At 34.2% G+C, this 27,649-nt stretch overlaps 1 protein-coding gene across 1 annotated transcript; it reads left to right on the top strand.

The window, feature by feature from the left end:
* The first annotated feature begins 89 nt into the window (after window positions 1-89).
* Window positions 90-16,720, top strand: LOC148953362 (uncharacterized). The gene is made up of 3 exons (XM_089087643.1): window positions 90-237; window positions 13,090-13,234; window positions 15,306-16,720. Exons 1-3 carry the CDS (start codon window positions 159-161, stop codon window positions 15,580-15,582), a joined length of 501 nt encoding a protein of 166 aa, XP_088943769.1. The 5' UTR covers window positions 90-158; the 3' UTR covers window positions 15,583-16,720.
* Window positions 16,721-27,649: the final 10,929 nt, after the last annotated feature.

Here is a 27,649-nt window from a genome sequence, read left to right as displayed (position 1 = left end):
TGTTGAGTTGCTTATAGCATTCTTCAATTTTGAACGAAGAACTGGGTCATTAGTCTGCTCACTTCAGCCTGTTACGCAATAGTCAATAACAAGCGGCACAAGCAACAAGAGCTGGAACTGATCAGTCTTAACTGACCATTTAACCCAAGTGTAAAACAATGAACCTGACATCTCTCGGGATACCTCCCATACTCTATTACTATATTATCTTGTGGGCAGGTCCAGAATGGGCATTAGGTATGTCTATATTTACTTTTTTGTAGAAAATTAAATAAAGCAGATTTAGGTATTTTAGACACAGGGATATATACCCTTGGCAAATATTCAAAGACCATCCTATATCCGTAGAATTTTTTTCGAAAAAATCTTTGGTATAATGAAAACAAAAGGAGGAACAGTTTGAAACAATCAATACTTATTTCAAGCAACGGGTATCATTTGGGGAGAGACGCAAGGAGTTCATAAATCGCCTCTAGTCTTCATGGAATTATATGTGTACTTTGGAAAGTTTTGTTTTCAGGTTGAGCAAAAATAGCTTGATCAAATAGCTTTACATTAAACTTCAATAGAAAAGTGGCAATTTTGAAACATTTTGAAACGAGATTCATACTAGGATAAGCATTCTCTATGACTGAAGACTCAAAATGAGACCCTTTTACCAATACCCCTTTCCACTCCTCCCTCTTTAAATTGGCAGACATATGTATTTTTACTCTTCTCAACCCAATATCCTTTGAAAACCTTCAATGTATTGTGTACTCCTGCCCCTACCCCCATTGGTCCGTCAAGTCAGTTTAATTAAGCTTGCAAATAATTCTTTATATTAGCAGTTCATTTTTCTTGGACTACATATGCGTCTAGATGAATATACCACCCTACGGCAATATGTCATGTAACACTTGGAGACATCAAACTTAGTTCTTCTATCAAATTGGACTTTTACCATTTCTGGTAACAAAAAAAGGCCCGCAATAGTAATTTTATTAGGGCACAGTAACTTTGTTAGTTAAAATGAGATGAAAACTTGATTTTGTCGCAAAATTCAAGTCAGTCGTTTTTCAGTATTTTCTACTTAATTTTTCAACATGACTACCTTTGGAGAAAAAAAAAGTATTCACATCTGTGACTATCTTTCTCGGGAAGGATATGGAATTCTGTAGTTGGTAGATCACTAAACAAACATTAATAAACATAAAAAGAACATATAACAAAGTAAGAATACATAAAACAAAAATATATAAATATATAATAATAATATATAAAAATGAAAATTTATAAAAATAAAACAAAATAAACGTGAAAAACACGAGAGCTGATAACAATCCACAAACATCAAAAGTTTTCGCACATCACCAATGTGTCAACAATGTTCATCGTTCCGTCAAAAGATTGAAAGACATTCAAATCATAAATTGTTATTCTAGTGCCATATTCAACAAACAAAAGATGAATCCTTTGTAAACTGTAGTTTCCAGACCTTTTTTGTAGTTGAACGGCAATATTGACGCAAATTGGTTAAAATTATTAAAATACCAATACATAAGCAATTTGTCATTCAATTTAATTAATGAATTAAATAAAAAAGGCTTTTTCTTTTAATTTAAAGTAAAGAGTGATATTATGCTCAAAACGCAGAGAAACAATTCAGATATAGGGGGATTCGTCCCTCCTTAACGCCAGTCTATTACTCTAAAGTTTGACTTTTTATCCCCGATACCTTAAGATGGACTACTCAAGCACAAGGGAAAGTGCAATGAGATTAAAAGCATATTTGACAATACCTCAAGGGTGGAGGAGCTTTATGATATGCATCAGCTTTTAACAACAAAATTTTCAGTTCAAATATGATTCCGAAACATGGGTGCTCCAAAAAACGGACGTAGATTTGATAGATGTTTTCCAGAGAATTTGGTACCCGGCTGACTGACCGTATCTCAAACAGTAGGCTGTACAAAAAATGTGGTGTTCAATCCCACTTTCTGGGGCTATAATGACGGAAAGGTTAGGATGGCTTGGGCACCTTCTACGGATGAAGGATGAAAGATTGCCGAAGATTGTTCTTTTCGGCCAACCATCTATGGCTGAACGCAAAGCAGATCGTCCATAGCTGGGGTGGGAGGATGTTGTAAGGAAAGATTTAAGGGAAATGGAAAATTCCTGCGAGAGTGTAGATAGGGAGGCTTTGAAAATATTAGGATAGAGGAGGAGCTTGCGTAGCTGTGTCGGCGTCAGGTGGCTTGGTGCTGCGGTGAGTTGTTAGTAGTAGCAGTATAAATAATAGATATTTGGTGTGTATGTTCTAATCAAAAATTCATTTTTTTTGGATTTAAAGTTTCTAATGACAAGGCTTGCTCTTTACTTGCAGTTTGTTACTGCAAATGTTTGATCAAAGGTGTTTTTAAATATGAGAGAGGCTAGTAATCTCTTCTTCATACGTTTTTTTCTTTTGAAGTTCGCTATTCGTATGATAGTGCTTCGAGAATGTAAATTATTTATGAAAATTACACCCCTCCAGTTATTTATAAGCAGCATTTATATAATGCATTGGGGAATAAGAAAAACATTAGAAAATCTATATAAATAATAAAATGAGAGTTTTTCCTTCTTAAATTTTGATAAAAGTTAGGCAGTGAAACTTTTGATGCCCCTCCACCCTTCTATCTTTTTGGCCGATAAGCATATGAATCTATTCTTTTAAGTTACACAGGGTATTTCTTTGTCAATAAGAGGGATTTATTACCCTGCAGTACCCATATTACGAACTTAGTCTAAATAAAAATTTCTACCCCCTACCTCCAGACTTCAATCTATAAAAAGCTCATGGATAGCTAGAATATCTTAGCCTAAAAATGTAGTTTTTGATGCTTCAGGTACACTCCACCAACACATACACAAAGATCCACAGGCCCTACTTCATAGCAGATACGCAATTAAATACACAATTATACGCCACTGTATAAAATTTGTTTGAGGCTCAAGTGAATCAACTTAGTTTAAGGAAACTTTAAAACAAATGTTTATACTAACCATCTATGTTGTTTATTGACTATGCGCCTCTTTAGGAGCACATGATATTACTGCTTCTGCAACTGGGAAGCTCATTGTTTAGTTTTTGTAATTTTAAATCTGTTGTTTATCCCGAAGTTTTCAATTATAGGTTTTTGATCCTCTTTGGAGCAAAACCAAAAAAAGACATAAGAATATGATTTTGCTGTTTTCGCTTTTTTACCACCTAAAATGGGTTTTAGAACTATAAGTTCCATTCGGTTGAATCTTCTGATATTTCAGCCCTATCGACTCGATTGGATCATCTCTGAGGAGAATGTAATAATAAGCACATCCGTGATCATTTTTCTCGGAAAATAGAAAATGTCACACTTTTTAAGATTGAGCTTCGAAAATTCTGAAACAAGGCTAGTTTGATGGTATAATTTCCTCCAAGATAACCCTCCCTTTCGAAGGCGTTTCCCAACTTTTTCGAAAATCATAAAAATTTTCTCTGGCTGATAACTTTGGAGGGCAACTTTAAGCTTAATGAATTTTAAAGTTTAGAATCTTCAAAAAATCTAATCCATAACCTAAACCTTGTAGCACGAATCGCTGGCTTAGAGTTCTTTATTGCGAACTGTTTGAAAATTAAAAAAAATCCAAGATAATGCTTCCAGGGGGTTTTCCTTTCGCTTTAAGCTTAATATTGAATATTTTTTTCAATTGAAAGTAAGGAGAAACATTAAAACTTAAAACAAACAGAAATTATCTCATATATAAGGGGACTTGCCCCTTCCTTAATCCCTTGCTCTTCACGCTGAAGTTTTTCAGTGCACTAAAAAAACTTCTTATTCTAAGTAAGCAGCCCTTGTGTTTCAGGAGTCGTTCTGAAAGAACTGAGATAAAGATTCAAACTTTAGCGTAAAGAGTGAAATAATGAGGAGAGGGTATCTCCCCTCATATACGGAATAATTTCTGTTCGTTTCAAGTTTTAATGTGACTCTCTGTTTTCAGTTTGAAAAAAACTTGCTTTTTTATTTAATTTCTGATCGTTTTTTAAATACTGTCAAGAATCGAACACCTCCTTCAATGGAAATCCCCCTGCTAAATCCTTAATGAAAAATACCTCCCGCGTAAAACTTACCCCGGACAACTCCATCTTCGCTGAAAGCTCCTCCAGAAAACTTCCTGCGGACAGTTTCCACCTGGAAAAATATCCTCAGCCTACTTTTATTTAAAAATAATTGTTTTGTATCTAATTTCTGATTTTTATTTAATTATTACGGATCCCCCCCCCTGTGGAGCATTTTTCCCAGAAATCTCCTCCACGCCCCAGTGGGAATTTTTTTCCCGCTGAAAATTCTCTCCTATAGAGAATTTCTCCTGTGAAAAATAACATCTCACAAAAATATTCCACAGACAACTCTGACCCCGCTTAAAACTTACTATAAAAAATTCACCCGCAATATCTGCACAAATAAAACTGAGTCGCCAGAGTGAAATTAAGGTTTGTTTCATATAGTGTAAATTTTTTGTCCCCAGCGAAAAATTTCCCCTTGAAATTTCATCCTCTAAGACTTCTCTTCCCGTGGAAAATCTCTTCGCAAAGATCTCCCATATAAATGTAAACAATGGAAAAATTCAATAGCTTACAGTCCTTTTCCCATGGGCTGTGGGGGGCATTTCCTCCTCAGAGGCAAAGTTATCGGACCTTTCAAATATGCTGAATAAATAGCTTTCTCAAAATTTTGGTCACAAGACTTTGGGGGGAAAGGGGCATAGGAAGTGGTTGCCTAGTTGGCCTTCATCTTTTTGAGCACTTAAAAAGGGCACTACAACTTTTGATTTCTATTGTGTTGATCCCTCTTCCGATGTTCTATGAACATTGTTTCCAAACAATCACCCCGAAGAAAAAAATACACCTATGAGATACTGGTTTTTGGCAAAATATATAAATTTCCACATGTTATGAGATGGGAGCTTGAATCCTTTACAGTAGGCTGATCTGTTGCGTGGATTATGACTGTGTGATTATAATTCAGATTCATTGACTTTTTGGGAGCGTTTCCGCCAAAAACTGTCAGAAGAGGTAATAACTCTGAACAGAAGAATTTCGCTAATAGTGTATGAATGAAAATAATTTTATTTAAATTTCTTTAAAGCTTATGCTTACTCGCAAATATTGTTTAGCCTGGATTTTCGTAGCCCGAGAAAAAAAAAGATAGAATACAACCTTGAAAGGAGATATTCCTATTGAAAATTTATCATCCAATCGTAAACATCCAAAGACTACGCTAGGAGTATCAGCCCTTAAAAACATATTTTATATTTGTGATTCTATACTGCATATCATAAATTTTGTATTTGCATCTCGCTCGTAAGAGATAGTCACGGATCCGTTTTTATTACTTGTTCTGCACGAGTGCGATAGGAAAGAATAAATATTCCTATAATGTCAAGTCAAGAGCTCATTATCAAACAGTCCTTGGTAACGAACTGTCAGTAAGGGGGGACTCGTCTCAGAAGTAACCAAGGCCCTTAAAAACAGAATTTTGATATCATTAGATAGATCAACAGAATTAAATTAAATTTTATGTTTATTCCGAATATATAAGATTCATTAAGTTTAGTGTTACTCTCAAATGCTACGGGCCTGATAAATATAGCTTGATTTTCGAAAAGGGGGGAATCCCCAATAATTTGGAGAATCTTATCAAAATTGCATTATCAGATTGAGGGTATCATACAACCCAACTGTAGAGTTTTAAAACTCCTCTCACCAAAAATGTGGAATTTCGTATATTTTTTGCCATGAAAGATCACAGATGGGTTTTTTTTCAGGGGGGATCGTATCAAACTAATGGTCCTAGAAGATCGGAAGGATGCGCATTCGGACGGAAATAAAAAATTCATTGCCACTTTTAATTGACCAAAAAGATATCCCCCCTCCCATACCCCTGTTTCTGCAACAGAGTCATCTGATCAAAATATTGACATAGCCATATCGTTCATTATAGTTGAAAGATCGAATAACTATACCTTTGGGTAACATGACCCTCCACAACCCGTGGGGAAAGGGCTGTAAATAAAGAAATTTTCCCATTATTTGCGTATAGAATTTGCCATTGAGAAGTATACAGAATTTTTTCGGGGGTGGGGGGGATTTGTACTTGGCGTGGACTTCCATGGAGAGAATTTTTCATGGGAGGGGGGGGGGAATCCTGAAACTTTTCTGGGAAATTTTAAATTCTCCATATTTTTCCCCAATTCCGGGGGGGGTGGACAGATTTCTATATGAAGTTCTTTTAAACTGTCTTAATTTCTCTTTACCAATTCAATTTCACATCTGGAGATGTTACAGGGGAATCGTCCGGGGGAAATTTTTAGCAGATTTGGATTTTCGGGAAAATCTTCCACGGAAGGGGGAATCTTTTCCAAATGAAAGAATGCTAAGGAGAGTTTCTCAGGCTCAATCACCCGCAAGAGATTTTATGGGGGAAATTTTCAGCGAAACTGCAAACGTCCGGAGGGAGTCTTAGATGGAAAGGACTTTCCACGAAAGGGTTTCACGTAAAGTGAAGGAATTTTTCATTGAGGGTGAAACAGATTTACCGGCTTTATTTGAAAAACGATAAGAAATTAAATAAAACAGCAAGTTTTTCTTAGCTAAAAGTAAGAAGCAATATTAAAACTCAAAATGAACAGAAATTATTCCGTATATGAGGGGTTGACCCCTCCTCAATACCTTGCTCTTTACCCTAAGGTTTGACTGTTTGTCTAATTTTTTTAAGAACGGCTCATGAAACACAAGGGCCGTTTAATTAGAATAGGAATATTTTTTAAAGTCCTAGGAACTTGTTCGTTTTGAGTTTTAATGTTGCTCCTTACTTTCAGTTGAAAAAAAACATGTTTTTTTTTCATTTAATTAGAACATAATTTCAAGGCTCTAGTGTCTTTTAGCAGCATAAGAGATTGTAACTGTTTTAGCTTCTACAAGTCGTAGCAATTTCTGGCAAAATCAAGTCATGTTTTTGTTTTTATCTACATCAACGGTGGGCAAAGTGCGGCTCCAGAGCCACATGTGACTCCTTGGGTCCTTAAGTCCGACTCAGACACAAATATCCAAAGAAGGGGTGATAATATTTTCGTAAAAGAAAAACTTGCAAGAACAAAATCACATCTTATTTTGATATTAAATAAAAATTCTTCTATAATTCAACAGCCTGTATAATTTCTTGTTTAACTCAAAACGTAGATAGGTAATTAAAATTATATATTGTTGCAAAATTACTTGACGAACATCGAGTTTGATTTGATTAGTTTTGTAAACATAAACACAAACTATGTACAAACTATGTACTATGTACGGCTGACTTCGTCTGTATGTTTTCGGTGTACCACAAGTACGCACGTATGTTTTTTCTAAAGTAGTGGGAGCACAAATTGGCATCACAGACCAGCAGTTGCAGTGTGAACAGTGTCTGCCGTTGTCCTGTCTAATTAAATAGTTGTTGTATTTTCCAAATCTAGTTGCACATCTTACAGGTATTTTTACACGATTTTAATACCCCTGCTATGTAGACTAGTGGTCCGGTACAAATTTGTGATCAATTTTCGATAACTTCTATGTGTCCAAATGGTGGAAGTTTTCGTTCATTTTTGGTCATATTAAAAGTTCTGTTATTCTGATAATGGAGAAAAATTTTTTTATTCGTTTTAGTGCATCAGTAACATATGTTATCAAAAGCGTATTTTTAAAATATCTTTTAAATTTTTATTTTCATCAGTTTAATAATGATAATAATTTTGTACTGTTGGCTCTAGAACAAAATTAAATAATAAAAAAAGTTTTTTTGAATTGAAAGTAAGGAGCAACAATAAAACTTAAAACGAACAGAAATTATTACGTATATGAGGGGGTTCGTCCTTTTTTCAACACCTCACTCTTTACGCTAAGGTTCGAATTTTGTTCGAATCACAAATCCCTGAATCACAAAGGCCGTTAATTAGACTAGATAGCTCTTTTGAAAGCACTAAAAAAAACTTTAGCGTAAAGAGCTAGGTATTGACTAGGGAGTGATCCCCCTCATATACCTAATAATTTCTGTTCGTTTTAAGTTTTAATGTTGCTCCTTTTTTCAGTTGAAAAAGCTTGTTTCTTTTTTAATTTCTGATTGTTTTTCAATAATTCTGGGAAATCCGGCGCCCCCTTCATATAAATGTCCCTTCCTCCAAGAAAATATACTCCATGGAAAGATCCAACCACGTAACCCACCTCCTCCGACCCCCCCCCCCCCACCAGAAGAAAATTCCTCCTGAAAACGTATGTATACTTCCCAATAACCAATGCTGAATATAAACAATGGGCAAAGTTCATGACTTGCAGCCCTTCCCCCGGGAACTATGGGGGACTAAGTCATCCTCAAAGACATTATTATTAAATATTCGACAATGCTGAACAAAATGGCTTTCTCAAAACTTTGATTGGGTGACTTTGGGAAAAAATGAGCGTGGGAGGGGCCAAGTTACCCTTTGGTCACTTAAAAAGGGCACTAGAACTTAATTTCCGTTAGAATGAGCCCTCTCAACATATTCTAGGACTACTGGATCGATATGATCACCCCTTGGAAAAAAAACAAATAAATAAACACGCATTCGTGATCTTTCTTCTGGCAAAAAATACAAAATTCATAATTTTTGTAGATAAGAACTTGAAGCATCTACAGTGAGGTTTTCTATTACGTTGAATCTGATGGTTTAATTTTCATTAAGATTCTATCATTTTTAAGGGGTGTTTTCCCTTTTTCGAAAATAAGACAAATTTTTTCAGGCTCGTAACTTTTTATGACTAAACTGGATGAAACTTATGTATTTGAAATCAGCATGAAAATCTGATTCCTTTGATGTATCTACTGGTATCAAAATTCCGTTTTTTAGAGTTTCGGTTACTATTGAGCCGGGTCGCTACTTACTTACAGTTCGTTACCACGAACTGTTTGATATATTTAGAATATTTTTAAAGGAATCCCAATTAACATGGGTACAAACAAGGGTACCCAGTTTCCATGGGTGGAAACTGGGATTTTAAAGTTGAGTGGATCGGGAATTTTTCGTTTAGTCAAATACATGAATGGGCTTACGACATATCTTTTTCGTAGGGAGAAATTCTCGCGTAACAAGAAATCACATTTAGAGAAAGCACCGTAATTTAGCACTACATATCCCGGTGATGGAATGAAGAAAGCAGTTGAGTAACTTCAGAAGAGTCAAACACTGGTTGCAATCTTCCAGCAATTCCTTGTGTGTTATATTAATATGACAAGTTTTATTAATGACAAGTTTTAATATGACAAGAATATTAATATGACAAGTTTTGTTGTTAGCCAAGAGATTGCTAAGAGAGGGAAACTGTACACGGACGGTGAATATAAAAAAAACTGTATTATAAATGCATCCGAAGAGCTGTTCTGGGATCTTAAGTACAAAGCAGATGCTCTGAAAAGAATTAAAGAGTTATGATTGTCTGCCGAAACCACTAAAGTTAGAACAATTAAAATGTGTTCGAAAATAACCGCCCAGCAAATCAAAAATCTGAACTTGATTCCAGCTTTATCAATAGAAGTTGACAAGTCTTGTAACATAAATGATTCAGAACAAGTTTTACTTTTTGTAAGACTTATATGGCATTCAGGCCCTAAAGAAGAACTTCTAGGATTATTGCCACTCAAAAGTTAGACGTGTGAAGAAGATATTACAAGTAGTGTAATTGAGAGTATGGATAAATACCATATTCCCCTTGATCAAATTGTGTCGATTTCAACAGATAGGGCCCAAAGTAAAACCGGCGTAAGAAAAGGTTTTTTCTCTATTTTGAAAAAAAAAATAATCACGAGATGCTTGTTTACCATTGTATCTTTCGCCAAGAAGCGCTTTGTGCGCAAACAAAAATACAGTTATCAACTCTTTTTTAGTTAAAGCTCTTAATCATCACCCATTCAAAGAATTTTTATTTGAAGTGAAGAGTGAGGAAGCTGATCATTTGCTTCATAACAAGGTACGTTGGTTATCAAGGGGGGACGATGTAAAATGCTTCGCGTCCCTTTTCTGAAATTAAAGTTTCTCCTTGAAAAGGGCATTTATTATCCAGAGAATAACTGACAATCGTTGGATTCAAAATTTTTATCTCATGGTGGATGCTAGGCCTCATCTAAATCAGCTTAGTTGTAAACTACAAGCGAAAGGAAACTTAATTTTTTTTATGTTAAAAGAATTAATAACATTCAAAATCAAATTATCCATTTTTGCTCAGGATTTTGAAAGGGGAACTTTGTTTCACTTTTCAAGCCTGCTGAAGCATTGCCAAGAAAATAAATCGCCTCAATTGATAAACATCATTTGAAAATAATAATTTAAAATATGAGGGAAGCATTTTTCAGCAGATTTCAGGAGTTTAAAAACGGTGTAGCAACTTTAGCAGTCGTCAAAAATCCTTTTATTGCTACGGTTACCGAGTTGGCATTTTCTCCTTTGAAATTTCCATTGGTAGCTTTGAAATACAATTGGTGAATTAAAAAAAAAGAAGAAATATGATGCACTAAAGTTGAACATCTTTGTCTTGAATTAGAAATACTGGAGAAGAAAAAAGTGATCTTATTTCACAACAAAAGTGTTTGGCTTTGAATGACCTGGAGAAGGAAGACATGGCCATTTTCAACGCTCAGAATAATATTCCTGACTCTTACAATCAGCTGAAAAATCTCGCGTTTGCTGCCCTTTCCCTTTTCACTTCTACACATATTTGCTAGCAATCTTTTTTAATTATGAACATTATCATGAGTAAACTGAGAAGTTGTCTTAACTAAAACTAAAACAGTACTTTTTTAATAACTTTAAACTGAAACTAAAAACAGCAGCATACAAACCTGACTTACTCAAACTTTTCAAGGAGATGCAAGCACATTTTTTAAATTAAAAAATTTATTAAGCATGAAATTTAGTTTTATCTAATATACTATTTATTTGGTGTAATAAAAGTTCACTTAAGCAGATCTGGCTCCAATCTTTTTATTTTTTTTTTAATTTTTGTAATTTTCATATTTGGCTAATAAGTTAGCCGACCACTGGCCTACACAGTTATAATCTATAAGTCATACTAAATTAAGTAAAATCAAATAATATACAACATCCGAAAGTACCTTAAATTCTACCGTAAATAAGAATCTAAAAAACTAACTGTTCCACTTGACAAAAATCATGATTTTTGTTTGTTTTCAAACCGTTCGTGGTAACGAACTCTAAGTAAGGAGCAACCCGGCTTAATAGTGACTAAAACTCTAAAACACGGAATTTTGATACCAATAGATATATCAAAAGAATTGGCTTAGTATGCTGGTTCCAAATATACATGTTTCATGAAATTTTATCATATCCATTAAAGGGTATGAGCCTTAGAAAATCTGCCTGAAAACTTTTTGAAAAAAGGGGGAAACACCCCATAAAAGTGATACTATCTAAACGAAAATCACACCATCAGATTCAACTTATCAATGAATCCTACTGTAGAGGTTTCAAGCTCCTTTCTGAAAAAATTTGGGATTCTGTATTTTTGGCCAGAGGAAAGATCTTGGGTGCGTATTTATTTGTTTTCGTTTTTTTTCCAAGGGGTGATCGTATTCAACCAGTGGCCCTATAATATCAGGAGATGGCTCATTAGAACGGAAATTAATTTTTCTAGTGTCCTTTTTAATTGACCAAATAGATTGGAGGTCACCTAGGCCCCCTCTCACGTCTCGTTTTCTCAAAATCGTCCGATAAAAATTTTGAGATAGCCATTTCGTTCAGCATAGTTGAAAGGCCGAATAACTATTTCTTTGGAGAAAGCACAACCCCCACTTAGTCTCTGGGGAAACGTCTTTAAGCTATAAAATTTGTCTATTGTTTACGTATGGTATTTCTGATTGGGGGGTATGCATACATTTTGCGGGTGGAGGGGGACGAATTTTTTGCTGGGGGAATTTTACACGAGAGAATTTTCCATTGGGAGGAAAGTTTTCAGGAGGTGAATTTTTCAGGGTAAATTTTACACTAGGGGATTTTGCCTATCTGAAATTCTTCTTAAGTCTTGCTTTCTTTTTGTCAACTCAATTTTAACCGTGGAGATACTAAGGGTAATTGTCCGTGGTAAATTTTCACCAAGATTGAATTGTCTAGATGATATATCCATGGGGATGAGAGATTTTTCTGTTGAGATGGAGCCAAATCTCCTGGTATTCTTAAAACGAACATAAGAAATTAAACAAAAAACAGGTTTTTAAACTTAAAACATACTGAAATTATTACATATATGAGGGGTTGCCTCCTCCTCTACATCTCGCTCTTTATGCTAAAGTTTGAATTCCGTCCCAGTTATTTATGAACGACTCCTGAAACACAAGGTTCGTTTAATTAGAAAAATAAGAAGCCTGTTTAAAAGCGCTAAAAAACTTTAGCTTAAAGAAGGAGGTTTTGGGGAGGGCGCAAACCCTTCATATACGTAATAATTTCTGCTCGTTTTAAGTTTTAATGTTGCTCCTTGCTTTCGGTTGAAAAAGCTTAAGGCTGTAGTTTTCGAAAGCCTGCCAATACAGGGAAATGTCATTATTCAATATATTTTAGCTAGTTTTCCAGATGTATGTTCATCGGCTACAAAGCAATAAGTTTTTTCCGTCTTAAGCTTCAACTTCACTCTTTACTTCCATCACAGAAACTATGTTTTTTCTTAAATTAATATTCTTTAGGGGAAAATGGTAAAAGCCTTTATAAAAAGGGATTATTGTAAGAACCCTCAAAAGTATTTTCATCTCAGAAGATAACATAGTGTGGTAGCTTCCTCTTTGAGTAGAAAGAGTTGGTAATTATATTAAAAGTACAATTCTTCTTGAAATCGTCGTAATTTCTTCAAATAATAAAAAAAAAAAAAACAATTTTGGCATTTTGACTTTCGAAAGATGGGGCAGGAATTTTCTTGGAACACTTCCCTTCTGTGGCGAATTCATGCAAGGAAAACCTATAATAACTATCAGTTGTATAGATTTTCTCATTTTCATTTGTATGTTATTCTAGGTCCAGAAAAATCAAGAAACTGCAAGCTGCTTCAAGATTTTGGCTATAATGGCTATGAACTAGCAAGAAATCGACGGGCATTGTTTAGCTCAGATTTGCTTAGACCAATAAAGAAGAAACATAGCAAAGAAACAAAGATGACGAGGTAATATTGACATGTATGACAATAATATTGATAATAATTATAATGAGATATTTATGAGTTTTTTTTCACAGCGATTGAATGTAAGAAAACGTTTGTATTTTTGGACCGAGTAGAAAAAAAGCATAAATAACGATCGGAAAAGCAGAAGACCATCTAAACTCAACAGCTTTAGATTCTCTCCATGTTACAGTGAGGAGCCTAAGCGTGGTGACTTTTTAAAAACTTTAAAAAGGTTTACGTGGTTAAAGTTGTGGTTGAGGTTAAGGGAGTGTAAAGTTTTGGGATCAACTTTTGTAATCAATATTTTTCACTTTTCGTGGACTGACCGATGTAATTTGTGTATTGATGCTTATACATGATAGCTGCCTTATAACCCTTTCAATGCTCTTCCATCAACCCAATCAGCTAACTTTAGGTCAAGGCTTATTACTGAATGGAAAAATCACTTAAACATCTAATAATAATCGTTCATATCAGAGGCTTATACTATGATTTAATTTTAAAAAAGGGTTTCACAAAAAATAAAGATTTTCAGAGGTAATCAAAAAGCAATATCAATGCCTAATAGGAGAAGAAATGAATTGGTGGCACTATCCAAGGTCAAAATAAAATGTCTCCAAACGAAATTAGAAGCTGCTGTGGGAGGATTGACGAAAGTTATGTCTGTAAGATGGCATAAAAAGCCTTCCTTCTTAAAATTAAGCTGAGATTAGTATGATCATGGTGTTTTAACATTACATTATTTCCGTATTGTCCACATAGCTGTAAATTGAAGAGCCACGGTGTAATAGGAGGGAATCTTGGGAGGAGACAATCAATTTCACTAGTAAAGGGACTAAGGATATTCTAATTTTATGCTTGTCTTTTTTATACATTTTTTGCCAACAGGAAAGCCCAACCTTCTTCCATATAGTTATCGCTAGTTCTTGCTAGGCCAGTTTTGATTATCCTAGCGAAGGCTACTTAGTATTTCTTCGAGTGTGTCGATATCCCCATCAGCTATCTCAATGACTTAGTTGTATGCCTTGTTTGAGTTTCAAAACATTCTGGGCTGCAAAATAAAATCAATATTGATCAGTGATGCTCATTTTCGTTCCAGGGGGTTAGGCTCTATAGGTAGAATAAACTGATTTAAAGCCAGTTTTCTTGGCGTTGTGATTCAAAAGCTTCCCTCTTAAAGTAATTAGACCTTGGCAGTAGGATTACTGTCCTATGTGTCCCAGGTGCGTCAATTATATCGAGTCTGGGTAGACTGAGATCAGTGGCACCTTAGGTCTCTCTGAATTTATTAATGCTTTAATTATTGCTCTCTAATATTCAATCTCCAATCAGATTTACTATCAATTACGATAAATTACTATGAAAATAAATACGGATTGACAGTTTAACATACATATACGGATATTAATTTGTTAAAGTTTTAGTTATTTTTGATTTATTAAAATTAAAAAATTAAAAACATTTAAAATCCATTTTTTTTCGTCAATTGCAAACTATATTCTGTCTCCTTGTTTTTATTTTGACTCTGTTATGTCTTGTAATTCATGTTTTCTTTCGCTTTCATATATTTATTGATGGTGATTTGTTTTAGTCTTACACTTAGAAGATTATTTGACTTTATTTCTGCTCTTTTTGGCTGAATGGAGCTCTATACTTTTCTTTTAGCTGTTTTGTGGAAAAGTTCTTTTTATATTGATCTATTATAAAATATTCAAATGCAGATTTTATTAAGCACTAACTTATCCGCAGGACTTTTATCTTGTCACCTTTGTAAAGGCTTTTTTTAAATCGTTAAACACCAATTGAACAGTTTTCAACAAATTAAAATGATTCCAATAAAAACTGAAATTAGACGTTTTTTGGGAGATTAGAGGAGAGATACAAAAATTGCAACTGATAATAACAATGTAATAATAATGAATTTGTGCTTAATACAATACTTTTTAAGGATTCAAAACTCGTAAGTGAAATTTCAAGATTTTAGGATAAATTTTAAGGAGTGATAGTCCTGGTTTATAGTATAGGGTCTATTTCAAAGTTTATTCCTTTTTTCATTAATTTTCTTTTTTAGTCGAAATGAAGCATGGCCTTCACCCCCTTGGATAATAAAAGTTTTGGCTGATGATCGAACCTTTTACTTCCAAGATCTTCTGGAGTCACTTGGGACCATCATTGTTTTAACTGCACAAGTTATTGACACCAGCAATCAAACCTACCCTAACCCCTTATCACATTGGGCACGACTGAAAGGCGCTGGCTATGGTGCTATGTTTGTTTCAAAGCTTGTCCACATCTGGCTTGGAGGATTTCAATTGCTGTATAGTAAAATTGCAACTGAACTTTGCTAATGTGATTCATCACTACAGATCCTTACTTTATTATTTGTGAGGTTGTGATATAGCTAACATTTTCAAGGAAGACAAACAATAAAACGGTGAATAAGTATTGCCATCCAGTCGTCTGTAGTATGTTGTCTATTACCAAATTTGTTAGTGAGTCTTAGTGTACGATCAGAACTTTAGCATTTGATACATTAATTTTGCCACAAGATTATGAATATAAGGATAAGTCACATATAATGTAACGAAAGCATATAACTATTGTATGTAAAATATCAAAGTAAAATATTTGGTGTGTACAATGTAAATTCTTGTTTGAAATAGCCTAACGAATAAAATTGACTATAGTCACAAGAAGCAAAAACTTGTACAATCTTATGCACATTCTCCTTTGATTTAAATCGTTACCAGTGAGAACCTGATCCATTCTAGGGGAAATTGTACTAAAGCTGCTTGATTTGTCAATCAACATGTCTATTAGTAAATTTGTTTACGTTATTGATGGTTAAATTTAAATCTGTTATTGATATTGTTGTGATTCTGTTCTTTATTTCTTCAACGAAAGTGCGTATTTTTAGTAGATTTAATTTGAGGTCATACAGCTTAGCTGTCAATCAGTCAAATCGTAAAAGTTATTGTGACTCAAAAGCAGTTTTTAATGAAATAGAGATCTAATATCAGAAAAGATAAGTTTGTAAGTTCTCTGCTATTTGCTAATTCAAACAATGAGGAAATTGAATATCCAACTGCTCTCTCTCTCTCTTTCTCTCTCTCTCTCTCTTTCTCTCTCCATCCCAATCTTTCCTGCTTTGACTCTCTCAATGTCTCTCAGTCTCATTCCCAATCTTCATTTCTTTCCCTCTTCCCTCTCCCATATCTTCCTTTATCTGTTTTTTTTTATTTCTGATATTGTACTTTTACAGTCGTTTATTTCAGTTGTTTTTGTAGTTGTTTTGCTTATGGTCAAACAGTTCACCGGCCACTGGTTCAAACGGTATAAAGCTATTCGTAGATGCAAAAGCTTTTTAGATTGTAATAGCTGTATTTGGGAATAGGTGAAGGGGAGTGTCATATTTATTTTCTAAATTTGTACTTTACCAATTATGTGATAGATTTTGAACAACTGCCAAGTAAATAAACTGTTTTATATTGAGTTTTTTTGTTTCTTCAATTATCCAAAGAAAAGGTATGGTGATATTTTTTATCCGAATTTAAGAGGAGATATTTGAAGATGGTGTCATTTGAATTAGTCTTTTTCCTTTTCCTTTTCTTTTTCCTTTTCTGTCCTTCTATCCTTCCAATGGTGTTATTCATACACCATAGAAAGGATATTTTGTAAAGTAAACCATAGAAAGGATTAGAAATCATAGAAAGAAATTTTCGGAACGTTAAAAGGGGTGTTTTATAACTTTTTGAACAGAAATCATTACCATATTCCAAGAACCAAGAGTGGTTATCTCCCATCTCTTAACGCTAAAGTATAATTTTTGCTTTGCTGGGAACTTATTAGAAAATTTTTCCCTTTGGCAGCTGCAAGGGTTCTATTTACCTTCATTCTGTCAAAATTGTTGAATTAAAGCAGCATATTATGACTGTTTCAAGTGGAAATATCCACTGTTAATTTATAGGGGAGGTCGGGGTGAACGCGGACACGGGGCTGGTCTGGACAGTCAAGTAAAAAAAACCTTTTGGCTTAGTAAGAATCCTCGAAAATTAGGATAGGTGCACCATTTATTACGCTATTATCACACCAGTTTAGGTTTAGATACATGAAGCCATTTGTTTTCTATTTTGCAAAAGGTACTTTGTCCAGGAAATAATTTTCAGGAGAAAAGTAGCTCATATATATATATTCAAACAAACCACGTCTCTAAAAGATTGGTATTTAGGACAGAAAACACAGATATGACATTACCCCTGACAATGAGTCTTTTTTTACTAACTAGAAAGGAAATTTCGATTTTAAGTAGATTTTCAACTCTAAAAACACCCTGGGCCTTAGCTAGCCTACATGAAAGATCTACACTGCATAAGCCATGCTTACTAATAATTACGGTGCCATGCTTTCTTTTGGAATTCATCTTGAGTTGCGACGTTAGCCTAGTTTTCCTTTTAACTTACGTAGGCATTTGGTGAAAAAAGAATAGATTTGAGAGGCTGTTTAGCAAAAATTATTGGGATTATGAATGCTTTCTTGTAATTGCACCCACACAAGGAACTGTGAAATTTTGTGGTTTAAGTGTGTCACCGATTTTTGACATCTGTTACCTATTAGACATTCTTTATATTTGAGTAAATATCTCATCTCTTTTTCTCAATTTTAGAAAAAAGAGAATTGAAAATTGCTGTGAGTTGCTCGGTTTGTATGAAGCACCATCAGATTTTCAAGGTGGAACGAGAGAAGCTTCTTGTGGAGTATTTAAAACTTGCTCTCTTATGAATCAGGGATCAAGCACTAGCGAAGCCAGAAGACTAGTTGACCTTATTTTTAAAGAGGAACAATAATATGTCACTTAGGTCCCCTGAAGTGAACAGCTAAGCAATAGTAAGTGGGCTTAACCGCAATGAAGTGAAAACATTTTTTTGACAAAATTTTGAGTGTCCAAGCCCATTCATGTGGTTCTAGAAGTTTACCCCCCACGGCGATTATCCCCCGACGATTACCCCCCCGGAAAATACCCCCCTTGGAAAATACCTCCCTGGAAAATACCCTCTGGAAATACCCCAGCGCGGAAAATACCCTCCCCCTCCATGGAAAATACCCCCATGGAAAATACCCCCCCGTTGAAAATAAGGTTTTCCAAATTTTAGAATTTTATTTGAGTTTTTTTTTATTTCTGTAGGGGGAAGGAATTTTGGTACTTGTGTATTATGCGCTACTCACTCAAGTTTACGCTGTATCAAATTCGAGAACACACCAGTTTTTTCGTTAGTTTCTTCGTTACTTTAGAAATACATTTGGCCTATATATTTGCACATTGGGATGGGGGGGGGCAAAAAATACAGAATAAAGAATCTTTCTTCGGGCAAAAAATACAAAATTCCACATTTTTGCAGGTATGAGCTTGAAACCTCAACAGTAGGGTTATCTGACACGCTGAATCCGATTGTGTGATTTTCAATAATATTCTATGACTTTTAGTGGGGTGTTTCCCCTTTTTCGAAATGAGGTAAATTTTCTCGGGCTCGTAGTTTTCGATGGGTAAGATTAAACTCGATGAAATTTATATATTTAAAATGAGTATAAAAATACGATTCTTTTAGTGTATATATTGGTATCAAAATTTTGTTTTTTAGAGTTTCGGTTACTATTGAGCCGGGTCGCTCCTTACTTACAGTTCGCTACCACGAACTGTTTGATAAAGATATAACATGGATTCTGCTTTAAAAGAAAAGAACAGTTTAGAGGTGGGACAAAATGGAACGGCAAAAGTGTACTTTTTTTTATTTATAATACCAGTAACAGACCTTGGGTGTAAATCCACTGTCCTTCTGCAAACTTTTCGGCTGAAAACATATCCAGCTCGAAACATATGTGATCTTTAATGAATTTTAATGATCGATTGGCTACCTCAAGCTAAATTGGCTATATTTTACCTTAATTGGCCGTTTCGATTTTTTGCTTAATCCCAGATACAACAAAAATTTTTATTCGGGGTATAGAACTTTGACAAATACCGCTTTCTTGTTGATTGATTTCTTTGTTACTGAGAAAAGAATTGTAACCCAAATTTCTTTTCAGATGAGCCTTCTCTCCATATCCGTATATTTAGTCTCTTCTATTGATTAACGATGGCTCTTGACTATATTAAATAAAAAAAACAAGTTTTTTAAACTGAAAGTAAGGTGCGACATTGAAACTTAAAACGAACAGAAATTATTCCGTATATGAAAGGGGCTGTCCCCTCCTCAACGCCTCGCTCTTTATTCCGTATATGAAATGGGCTGTCCCCTCCTCAACGCCTCGCTCTTTACGCTAAAGTTTGACTCTGTCTCACAACTTTATTTTTTAAAACAATAAAAAACTTTAGCGTAAAGAGCTAGGCGTTGAGGAGGGGACAGCCCATTTCATATACGGACTAAAGAGCGAGGCGTTGAGGAGGGGACAGCCCCTTTCATATACGGAATAATTTCTGTTCGTTTTAAGTTTCAATGTCGCACCTTACTTTCAGTTTAAAAAACTTGTTTTTTTATTTAATTTCTGATCGTTTTTTAGTTAATGCAGCTTTTATTTGCATAAAAATTTTACTTTTCTTTTGCTAAATGAATGTCTTTACAAATTAACTTACGTAACTAACTTCTATATTCGTATATTTTTCTTCTGGCAAAAATTCAAAGTTGCAGATTTTTGCAGATATGAGCTTGAAACCTATGTAATAGGGTTTTCTGATACGCTGAATCTGACGTTGTGATTTTCATTAAAATTCTTTCACTTGTAGGGGATGTTTCCCCCTCTTTAAAAAATCGAGTAAATTTCCTCAGGCTTGTAGCCTTTGATGAGTAATACTAAACTTAATAAAATTTATATATTTAGAATCAGCATTATAAACACATTCTTTTGATACATTTATTGACATCAAAATTCTGTTTTTAAAAGTTTCGATTACTATTGAGCCGTATCGCTTTTTTTTTTATTGTTTTTTTTTTATTACGTATATGTTATTACGTATATGAGGGGGTTCTGCCCTTATTAAATACAACGCTATTTACGTTAAAATTTAAAAATAATTTTTATTCACAAACACCTGAATCACAAAGGACGTTTAATTATACTCGATCGCTCTTTTGAAAGCACTAAAAAAAAAATGTAGCGTAAAGAGTGAGGTATTGACTTGGAGGAGAACCCCCTCATATCCGTTATAATTTCTGTTCGTTTTAATTTCTAATATTCCTTCTTACATTTCAGTTGAAAAAACTTGGTTTTTTTTTTATTTAATTTATGATCGTTTTTTAAATAATGCTTGGAAATCCGGCACCCCCTTCATAGAAATGTCCCTTACCCCAACGGAACATCCTCCACGGAACTATTCTCCAGAGTAACTCCCTCCTCTAGCCCCCCCCCCTCCAGAAAAAATCCTTCCTGAAAATGGTTTTATACTTCCCAATAACAAATAAATAATGCTGGCAAGTCCGGCGCCCCCTTCATGGCGATTTCCCTTCCCCCAAGAAAACTTCTTTCATGAACAGATCCTCCATCATAACTCCCGGCCCACCCCTCCCTCCCACTAGCAGAAAAAAACCTCCTGAAAACTTCTGTATACTTCCGAATAACCAATACTATATGTTAACATTGGGTAAAGTTCATATCTTTTAGCCCTCCCTCTGGGTACTTCGGGGGATTAAGTCATCCCAAAAGACATATTTATCATATTTTCGACCATGCTGAACAAAATGCCCCTCTCAAAATTTTGATCGGGTGACTTTGGTAAAAAAATAAGCGTGGGAGGGGCCTAGTTGCCCTACATTTTTTTTGTTCAATTAAAATTGTCAATTTATATTTTATTGTGCGGTAAAATTAACCCTCACAATCTTTTATTGGAAAAAGTTTTCTATACGATAAACAATGGGAAAAAGAAAAAAAAAACAAACAAACAAACAAACAAACAAACAAATAAACACGCATCTGTGATATTTATTATGGCAAAAAATGCAAAATACCACAGTTTTTTAGATAGGAGCTTTAAACCAATACAGTAGGGTTCTATGATACGCTGAATATGATGGTGTGATTTTCATTAAGGTTCTATAACTTTTAGGGGTCTTTCCCCCTTTTTTTGAAAATCAGCCAAATTTTCTCAGGCGCGTAACTTTTGATGGGTAGCTCTAAACTTGATGAAAGTTATATATTTGAAATCAGCATTAAAATATGATTCTTTTGATGTATCTGTTGGTATCAAAATCCCGTTTTCTAGAGTTTCGGTTACCATTGAGCCGGGTCGCTCCTTACTTACAGTTCGTTACCACGAACTGTTTGATTAAATGAAAAAAAAAAAATTTTTTCAACTGAAAGTAACGAGCAACATTAAACTTAAAACGGACAGAAATTCGGTATAAGAGAGTGCTGCCTCTTCCTCAGCCCTCGCTCTTCGCGCTAAAGTCTTAAGGTTCACTAAAAAAATCTAATTAAAATTCAACCGTCCTTATTTTTGAGCGGTCTTTCTTCTAGAATTGTCACCAAAATGTAAAGAGCAAAGGTTGAGGAATGGGAAGCCATTCCTCAACCTTTATATACTCTTATATACGGAATAATTTCCGTCCATTTTAAGTTTTAATGCTGCTCTTTACTTCCAGTTGAAAAAGGTTTTTATTGTATTCAATTTCTGACCGTTTTTCAAATCATGCCAAGAAATCCCCAGCCACCTCCCTCTCTCTAAAACTTTACCTGGACAATTCTTCCAGTAACTTTTCTGCTAACGGAAAACCCCCACGTAGAAAATATCCCCAGAAATTTACGTATATATCCCTATAACAAATACTCTATGAGAATAATGGGCAAATTGGGTGACTTACAGCCCCTTTCCCCAAGGCCTATGAGGGCTATATAATCCCCAAAGGCTCATTTCTTAAAACTCCAAACTACGCTGAGTGAAATGGTTTTCTCAAAATTTCGATTGGATGTCACCGGGGTTAAAAAAGGGCATGGGAAGGGGGCTAATTGCCCTTCAATCTTTTGGTCACATAAAAAGGGAACTAGAACTTTTGATTTCCAATCAAATGAGCCCCCTTCTGATCTACAATGAGAACTGGTTCGATCCGACCACCCCTGGACAACAAACGAAATAAAACAAAATAAATAAGCACATATCCGGGATCTCTCTTCTGGCAAAAAGAATGAAAAATTCTACATTTTTATATACAGGAGGTGGAAACATCTACAGTAGGATTTTCCGATAGGCTGATTTCGATGGTGCGATATTTATTAGGATTACTTCACTTTTTGAGAATGTTGAAAGGTTTTTGTCATGGTCTTTGTGGCATATGTGATTGAACCCCGGGGTCCATATACCCAAGCAGACATCAATCCACTGTACAACCATGGGACCTTCGGAAATCCTTTTAGGCCTTTTAGGAATTCTGAAAAATCATACTGCTTAGTCATATGCTGCCCTATACTGTACCAAGGGACAGAAAGTTTCCTATATAGGGGTTTCGGACAAGGCGGTTCCAATGGTGTACTTTTTGTTTTGATCTGACTTTTTTAGGAGCTATGGGTTTTTATATTTCTTAACATTGGACGTGGTCGTCTCTTGCTAGGTTGCTAGCTACCGCTGCAACCCGGATAGGTAATCTGGCAAAGGGTTGCTAAAACCTTAATACAATGCTGAACTGTAATTACTGCTCTACATTAAATTATTTGCTTTACACCATTGTCATTTTGTCAAGGTAATCTGGCATTGGTAGCTAATGAAAGATCTTAAAGATTGGTAGCTAAAAGTACAGTTCAATAACTAACGTTCTAAGAAAAAAGCATTCTTTTTTCTAAGGTATAAAAAATGAAAAAAAAATATGCCTAAATGCTTTTTGGAGAATTCTACTTCCAAGTATGCTAGAGCATGAGACAAAAATCTGGGTTGGGTGCATCTATAACCAAGCGTGTTTGTTCTTAAAAGCATCATTTTGGAAGTATGTATTCCTATTAGGCCGTTTGCAAGTTTTGAAAAATATTAGGTTCAACACCAAATTTACATTGCTGTCAATCTGGCTTATAAACTGGTATTAAACAATTCGTGGTAACGAACTGTAAGTAAGGAGCAACCCGGCTCAATAGTAACCGAAACTCTAAAAAACGGAATTTTGACACAATAGATACATCAAAAGAATCGGATTTTTATGCTGTTTTTAAATATATAAGTTCCATAAAGCTTAAATTATCCCATCACAAGTTACGAGCCTGAAAAGTTTGCGTTATTTTCGAAAAAGGGGTAAAACACCCCCTGAAAGTGACAGAATCTTAACGAAAAACAAACCAACAGGGTCAGCGTATCATTAAACCCTACTGTAGAAGTTTCAAGCTCCTATTTGCAAAAAGGTGGAATTTTGTATTTGTTGTTTTGTTGTTTGTTGTTTGTTATTTGTTGTTTGTTATTTGTTGTTATTTGTTGTTTTGTTGTTTGTTGTTTGTTGTTATTTGTTGTTTTTGTATTTTGTATTTGTTATTTGTTGTTGTTTTTTTTCAGGGGTGATTGTATCGATCCAGTGGTCCTAGAATAACGTGATATGGCTCATTCAAACAGAAATTAAAAGCCTTAGTACCCTTCTTAAGTGACCAAAAAATCGGACGGCAACTAGGCCCCCTCCTACGCTCATTTTTTTCTTGAAATCACCCGATCAAAATTTTGAGATAACCATTTGTTCAGCATAGTCAAAATCTAATAAATATGTCTTTGAGGATGACTTAATCCCCCACAGTTCCTGGGGGAAGGGCTGCAAGTTATGAACCTTGCCCATTGTTTACATATAGTATTGGTTATTGAGAAGTATTAAATAAAAATAACTTTTTTTTTATTAAACAAAAAAGTTTTTCGACTGAAAGTAAGAAGCAACATTAAAACTTAAAACGAACAGAAAATATTACGTATATAAGGGGGTTGCCTCTCCTAAATAGCTCACTCTTACACTAAGTTTTTTTTAATTTTTAAAAGAGGCTATTATTCTAATTAAACAGCCTTTGTGATGCAGGTGTCATTCCTAAATAAATTGAACAAAAATCAAACTTAGATTACTTTAAGGTTTTTATTAGTTTAAAAAAAATTAAAATTAATATGGAAATTATGTTTCATTATTCATGTACGGTGAGCCAAAATCAAAACCCAGATTAATTCAAAATCGTTAAGAAATTAAACTAAAAAAAAACAGTTTTTTAACCGAAAGTAAGGAGCGTCATTGAAACTTAAAACGAACAGAAATTATACCGTATATGAAAGGGGCTGTCCCATCCTCAACGCCCCGCTCTTTCCAATCTCAATCCAATGCACTACTATTGGTTAATGTCTAACTTCCCAAGAAAAATGAATCCATATAAACCCAATTTTCAAATGAATAGAAAATAAAAAATCTTTAGAATAATTTTGGGAAAACGTTACTTCCAAGTTGAAAAAGTATAAGAAATACTATAGATACATGTTGAGTCGTTAAGTATTACCTCTAGCCAAATACTTGGTAGAAACGTTTCGGAAATACATTCCTTTGATACCAATTGGAAAGTTTGAAAAATTTGCTTAACTCTGGGCTTTACATTGCCGTCATTCTGGCTAGGGGCAGAAGTATATGAAAAAACCTGGGTTGGGTTTTAACTGTCTATCTCTAACCAACTATACTTTTTTTGGCTAGCATCATCTTGGAACTTGGTCAATTTCAAGTGGATAATAAGAGATTATCATGAAATCATGCACTATATTAGGCACAATTCACGGTATATCTAATCAATGAAAAACTGGTTACCACGGTTTTTATTTCTGAGAATAAGGTATTAGGACTTGCAATTATGTAATTGAATATGCAAGGAAGACAAGACTGGCATAACCTTAACAAATATAACTGCCTTTTATTGGGTGTAATAAATAGATAGCATTTCAATAATGATACCAGGAGACTTGGGTTATCTTGGAACCTTATATTGGCAAGTGGCAGGCATTGTGTCTTCTATTCTCGCTATCGCTTGTTCTCTAACAGCAGATTTCAAGTCGCATGTCTTCTAGCCACAAATTTCGTTTTTCGTTGAAATCAAATTTCGTTTGTGGTTCGTCATGATTTCTTTCTATTTGAGTAATAATTGTATATGTATTTATGTGTCTTTTCTCGAAAACGCCTCCATATATATATATATATATATATATATATATATATATATATATATATATATATATATATATATATATATATATATATATATATATATATATATATATATATATATATATATATATATATATATATATATATATATGTGTGTGTGTGTGTGTGTGTGTGTGTGTGTGTGTGTGTGTGTATGTGTTTGTGTGTGTCAGAATGTGTGTGTGTCTGAGTGTGAAATAGAAAGTGTGTTAGTGAGTGAGTTTGACTGAGATATATACATATAGATTTAGAGACATAGAGTGATAGTAATAGAGGGTGTGTGTGTGTGTGTATATGGATATATATATATATATATATATATATACATATATATACATATATATATATATATATATATATATATATATATATATATATATATATATATATATATATATATATATATATATATATATATATATATATATATATATATACATATATATACATATATATACATATATATACATATATATATATATATATATATATATATATATATATATATATATATATATATATATATATATATATATATATATATATATATATATATATATATATATATATATACTCGGCACACAACAGGCTTTTATGTATAGATTCTCGCTGTCGCTTGTCTTTTAAATGCAGACAATATTGTTCAGGTAGTTGGACAACTTCCAACAATTTATCTAGTCCATATTTTTGATTTTCAAAGGTATGGTAGAAATTGATGACCTTATCCATGTCAAAATCCAAAACCTAATCATCATTTCTTTCATTTTCAATTTCTTTGGTTTGTTTTACCTTGGCTGGTCTTTCGTCATTAATAAATACATATCCCGAATCTTTGTTCTTTTTAACAAAGGTATAGTAGACACTGAAGACCTTATCCATGTCCAAATCCCAAACCCAATCATCATCGCTATCATTTTCAGTTTTGACACATTTTGGTTCTTGCTGTCCAGGTTGATTTTCATTGACTTGCTCACATTTTCAGTGTGGCATGTCTTCTTTGATCTTCATTTTAATTTTTAACTTGCTCACATACTAGGTGTTGCATGTCTTCTAACCGCGTGTCTGTCAATGTTCATTTTTGAAACGCCACCGCTTTTCTTCTGACCGCGTATGTCTTTGCCCTTCATTTTAATTTTTGACTCGCTCATTTTCTCGGTGTCGTATGTCTTCTAACCGCCCGGGTCTTTGCTCTTCATTTTCTATTTTGGATTTTTTTCCAATTTTTTCCATTTGGATTTTTTCCCAAAATCAAGGCTCTTAACGAATGAGAAATCTACATTGTTCTTTCAAGCCAAAAAGTGCCTTTACTGGCCTTTTAACGGAGGTTTCGTTTTGCCCTGCAATCACCTTTCAATTTTAAAAAGGCAAAGGAACTTTTAATTTCCAATCAAAAGAGACTTCTCAAAGGTTTTTACGACCACCTTTTCCATAAAAAGCGGCTAGAGGAAAAAACTCAAATGCTTATGGCTCTTTACTTAGGCAACGCTAGTCACTGCCTAAATAGGTCTGGAGCTGCCACTTCCTCTTAATTTGTAAACTTACCTCTGCCAATGCAGTATCTTGCTTTTGTGCAGTCTGGCTGCATATCTCTCGATCCTCAGTAATTTACACCAAAAAGAAGGATTATATTCATCAAACTAACATTAATAAAACTCAAAATATCTGGAATCTATAACAGTTTAAAGCTCTATGTTAGGTTATCATATGTAAAATTATGAAATCTTATACTTTTCAAAGGAACAATGGTCACAGAGAGTTTTTTTTTCTTCTACCAGATGCGATTTTATAGAACCAGGCATGACTTATTAAGGGGAATCATGAAGGAAGATTTATTTAAGGGGAATTTCTAAGCTTTATAGTAGATAAAGAGATATGCCACCTAAGAGTTCAAATTCCTGCCATTCTATTCTGCAAAACAAAAATTTTGGTCTGGTGTTTAGCGCCCTCTTCAACACCTGACTCTTCACGCTTAAGTTTCTTAGTGCTTTTAGAAAAGCTTTTAATTGATTTAATTAAACGGCCCTTGTGTTTCAGGAGTCGTTCTTAAGGCATTGGGAAACAATTCAAAATTTACTGTAAAAAGCGAGGTGTTTTAGTGGGGAAACCCCCCTCTTATGTTCATCTTAAGTTTTAATGTTGCTCCTTACTTTCAATTGAGACAAAAAAAACTTTTTTTTATATCTGATCGTATTTTTAATAATGCCAGGTAATCCGGCTCCGCCTCAATAGAAAAAAAACCTCT

The sequence above is a fragment of the Artemia sp. Qi Xiang Cuo genome, chromosome 4 (genome assembly GCF_049724085.1).
Source record: "Artemia sp. Qi Xiang Cuo chromosome 4, ASM4972408v1, whole genome shotgun sequence".
Taxonomy (NCBI): Eukaryota; Metazoa; Arthropoda; class Branchiopoda; order Anostraca; family Artemiidae; genus Artemia; species Artemia sp. Qi Xiang Cuo.
The sequence above is the reverse complement of the archived record's forward strand: the minus strand, read 5'-3'. Positions and strand labels throughout refer to the sequence as shown.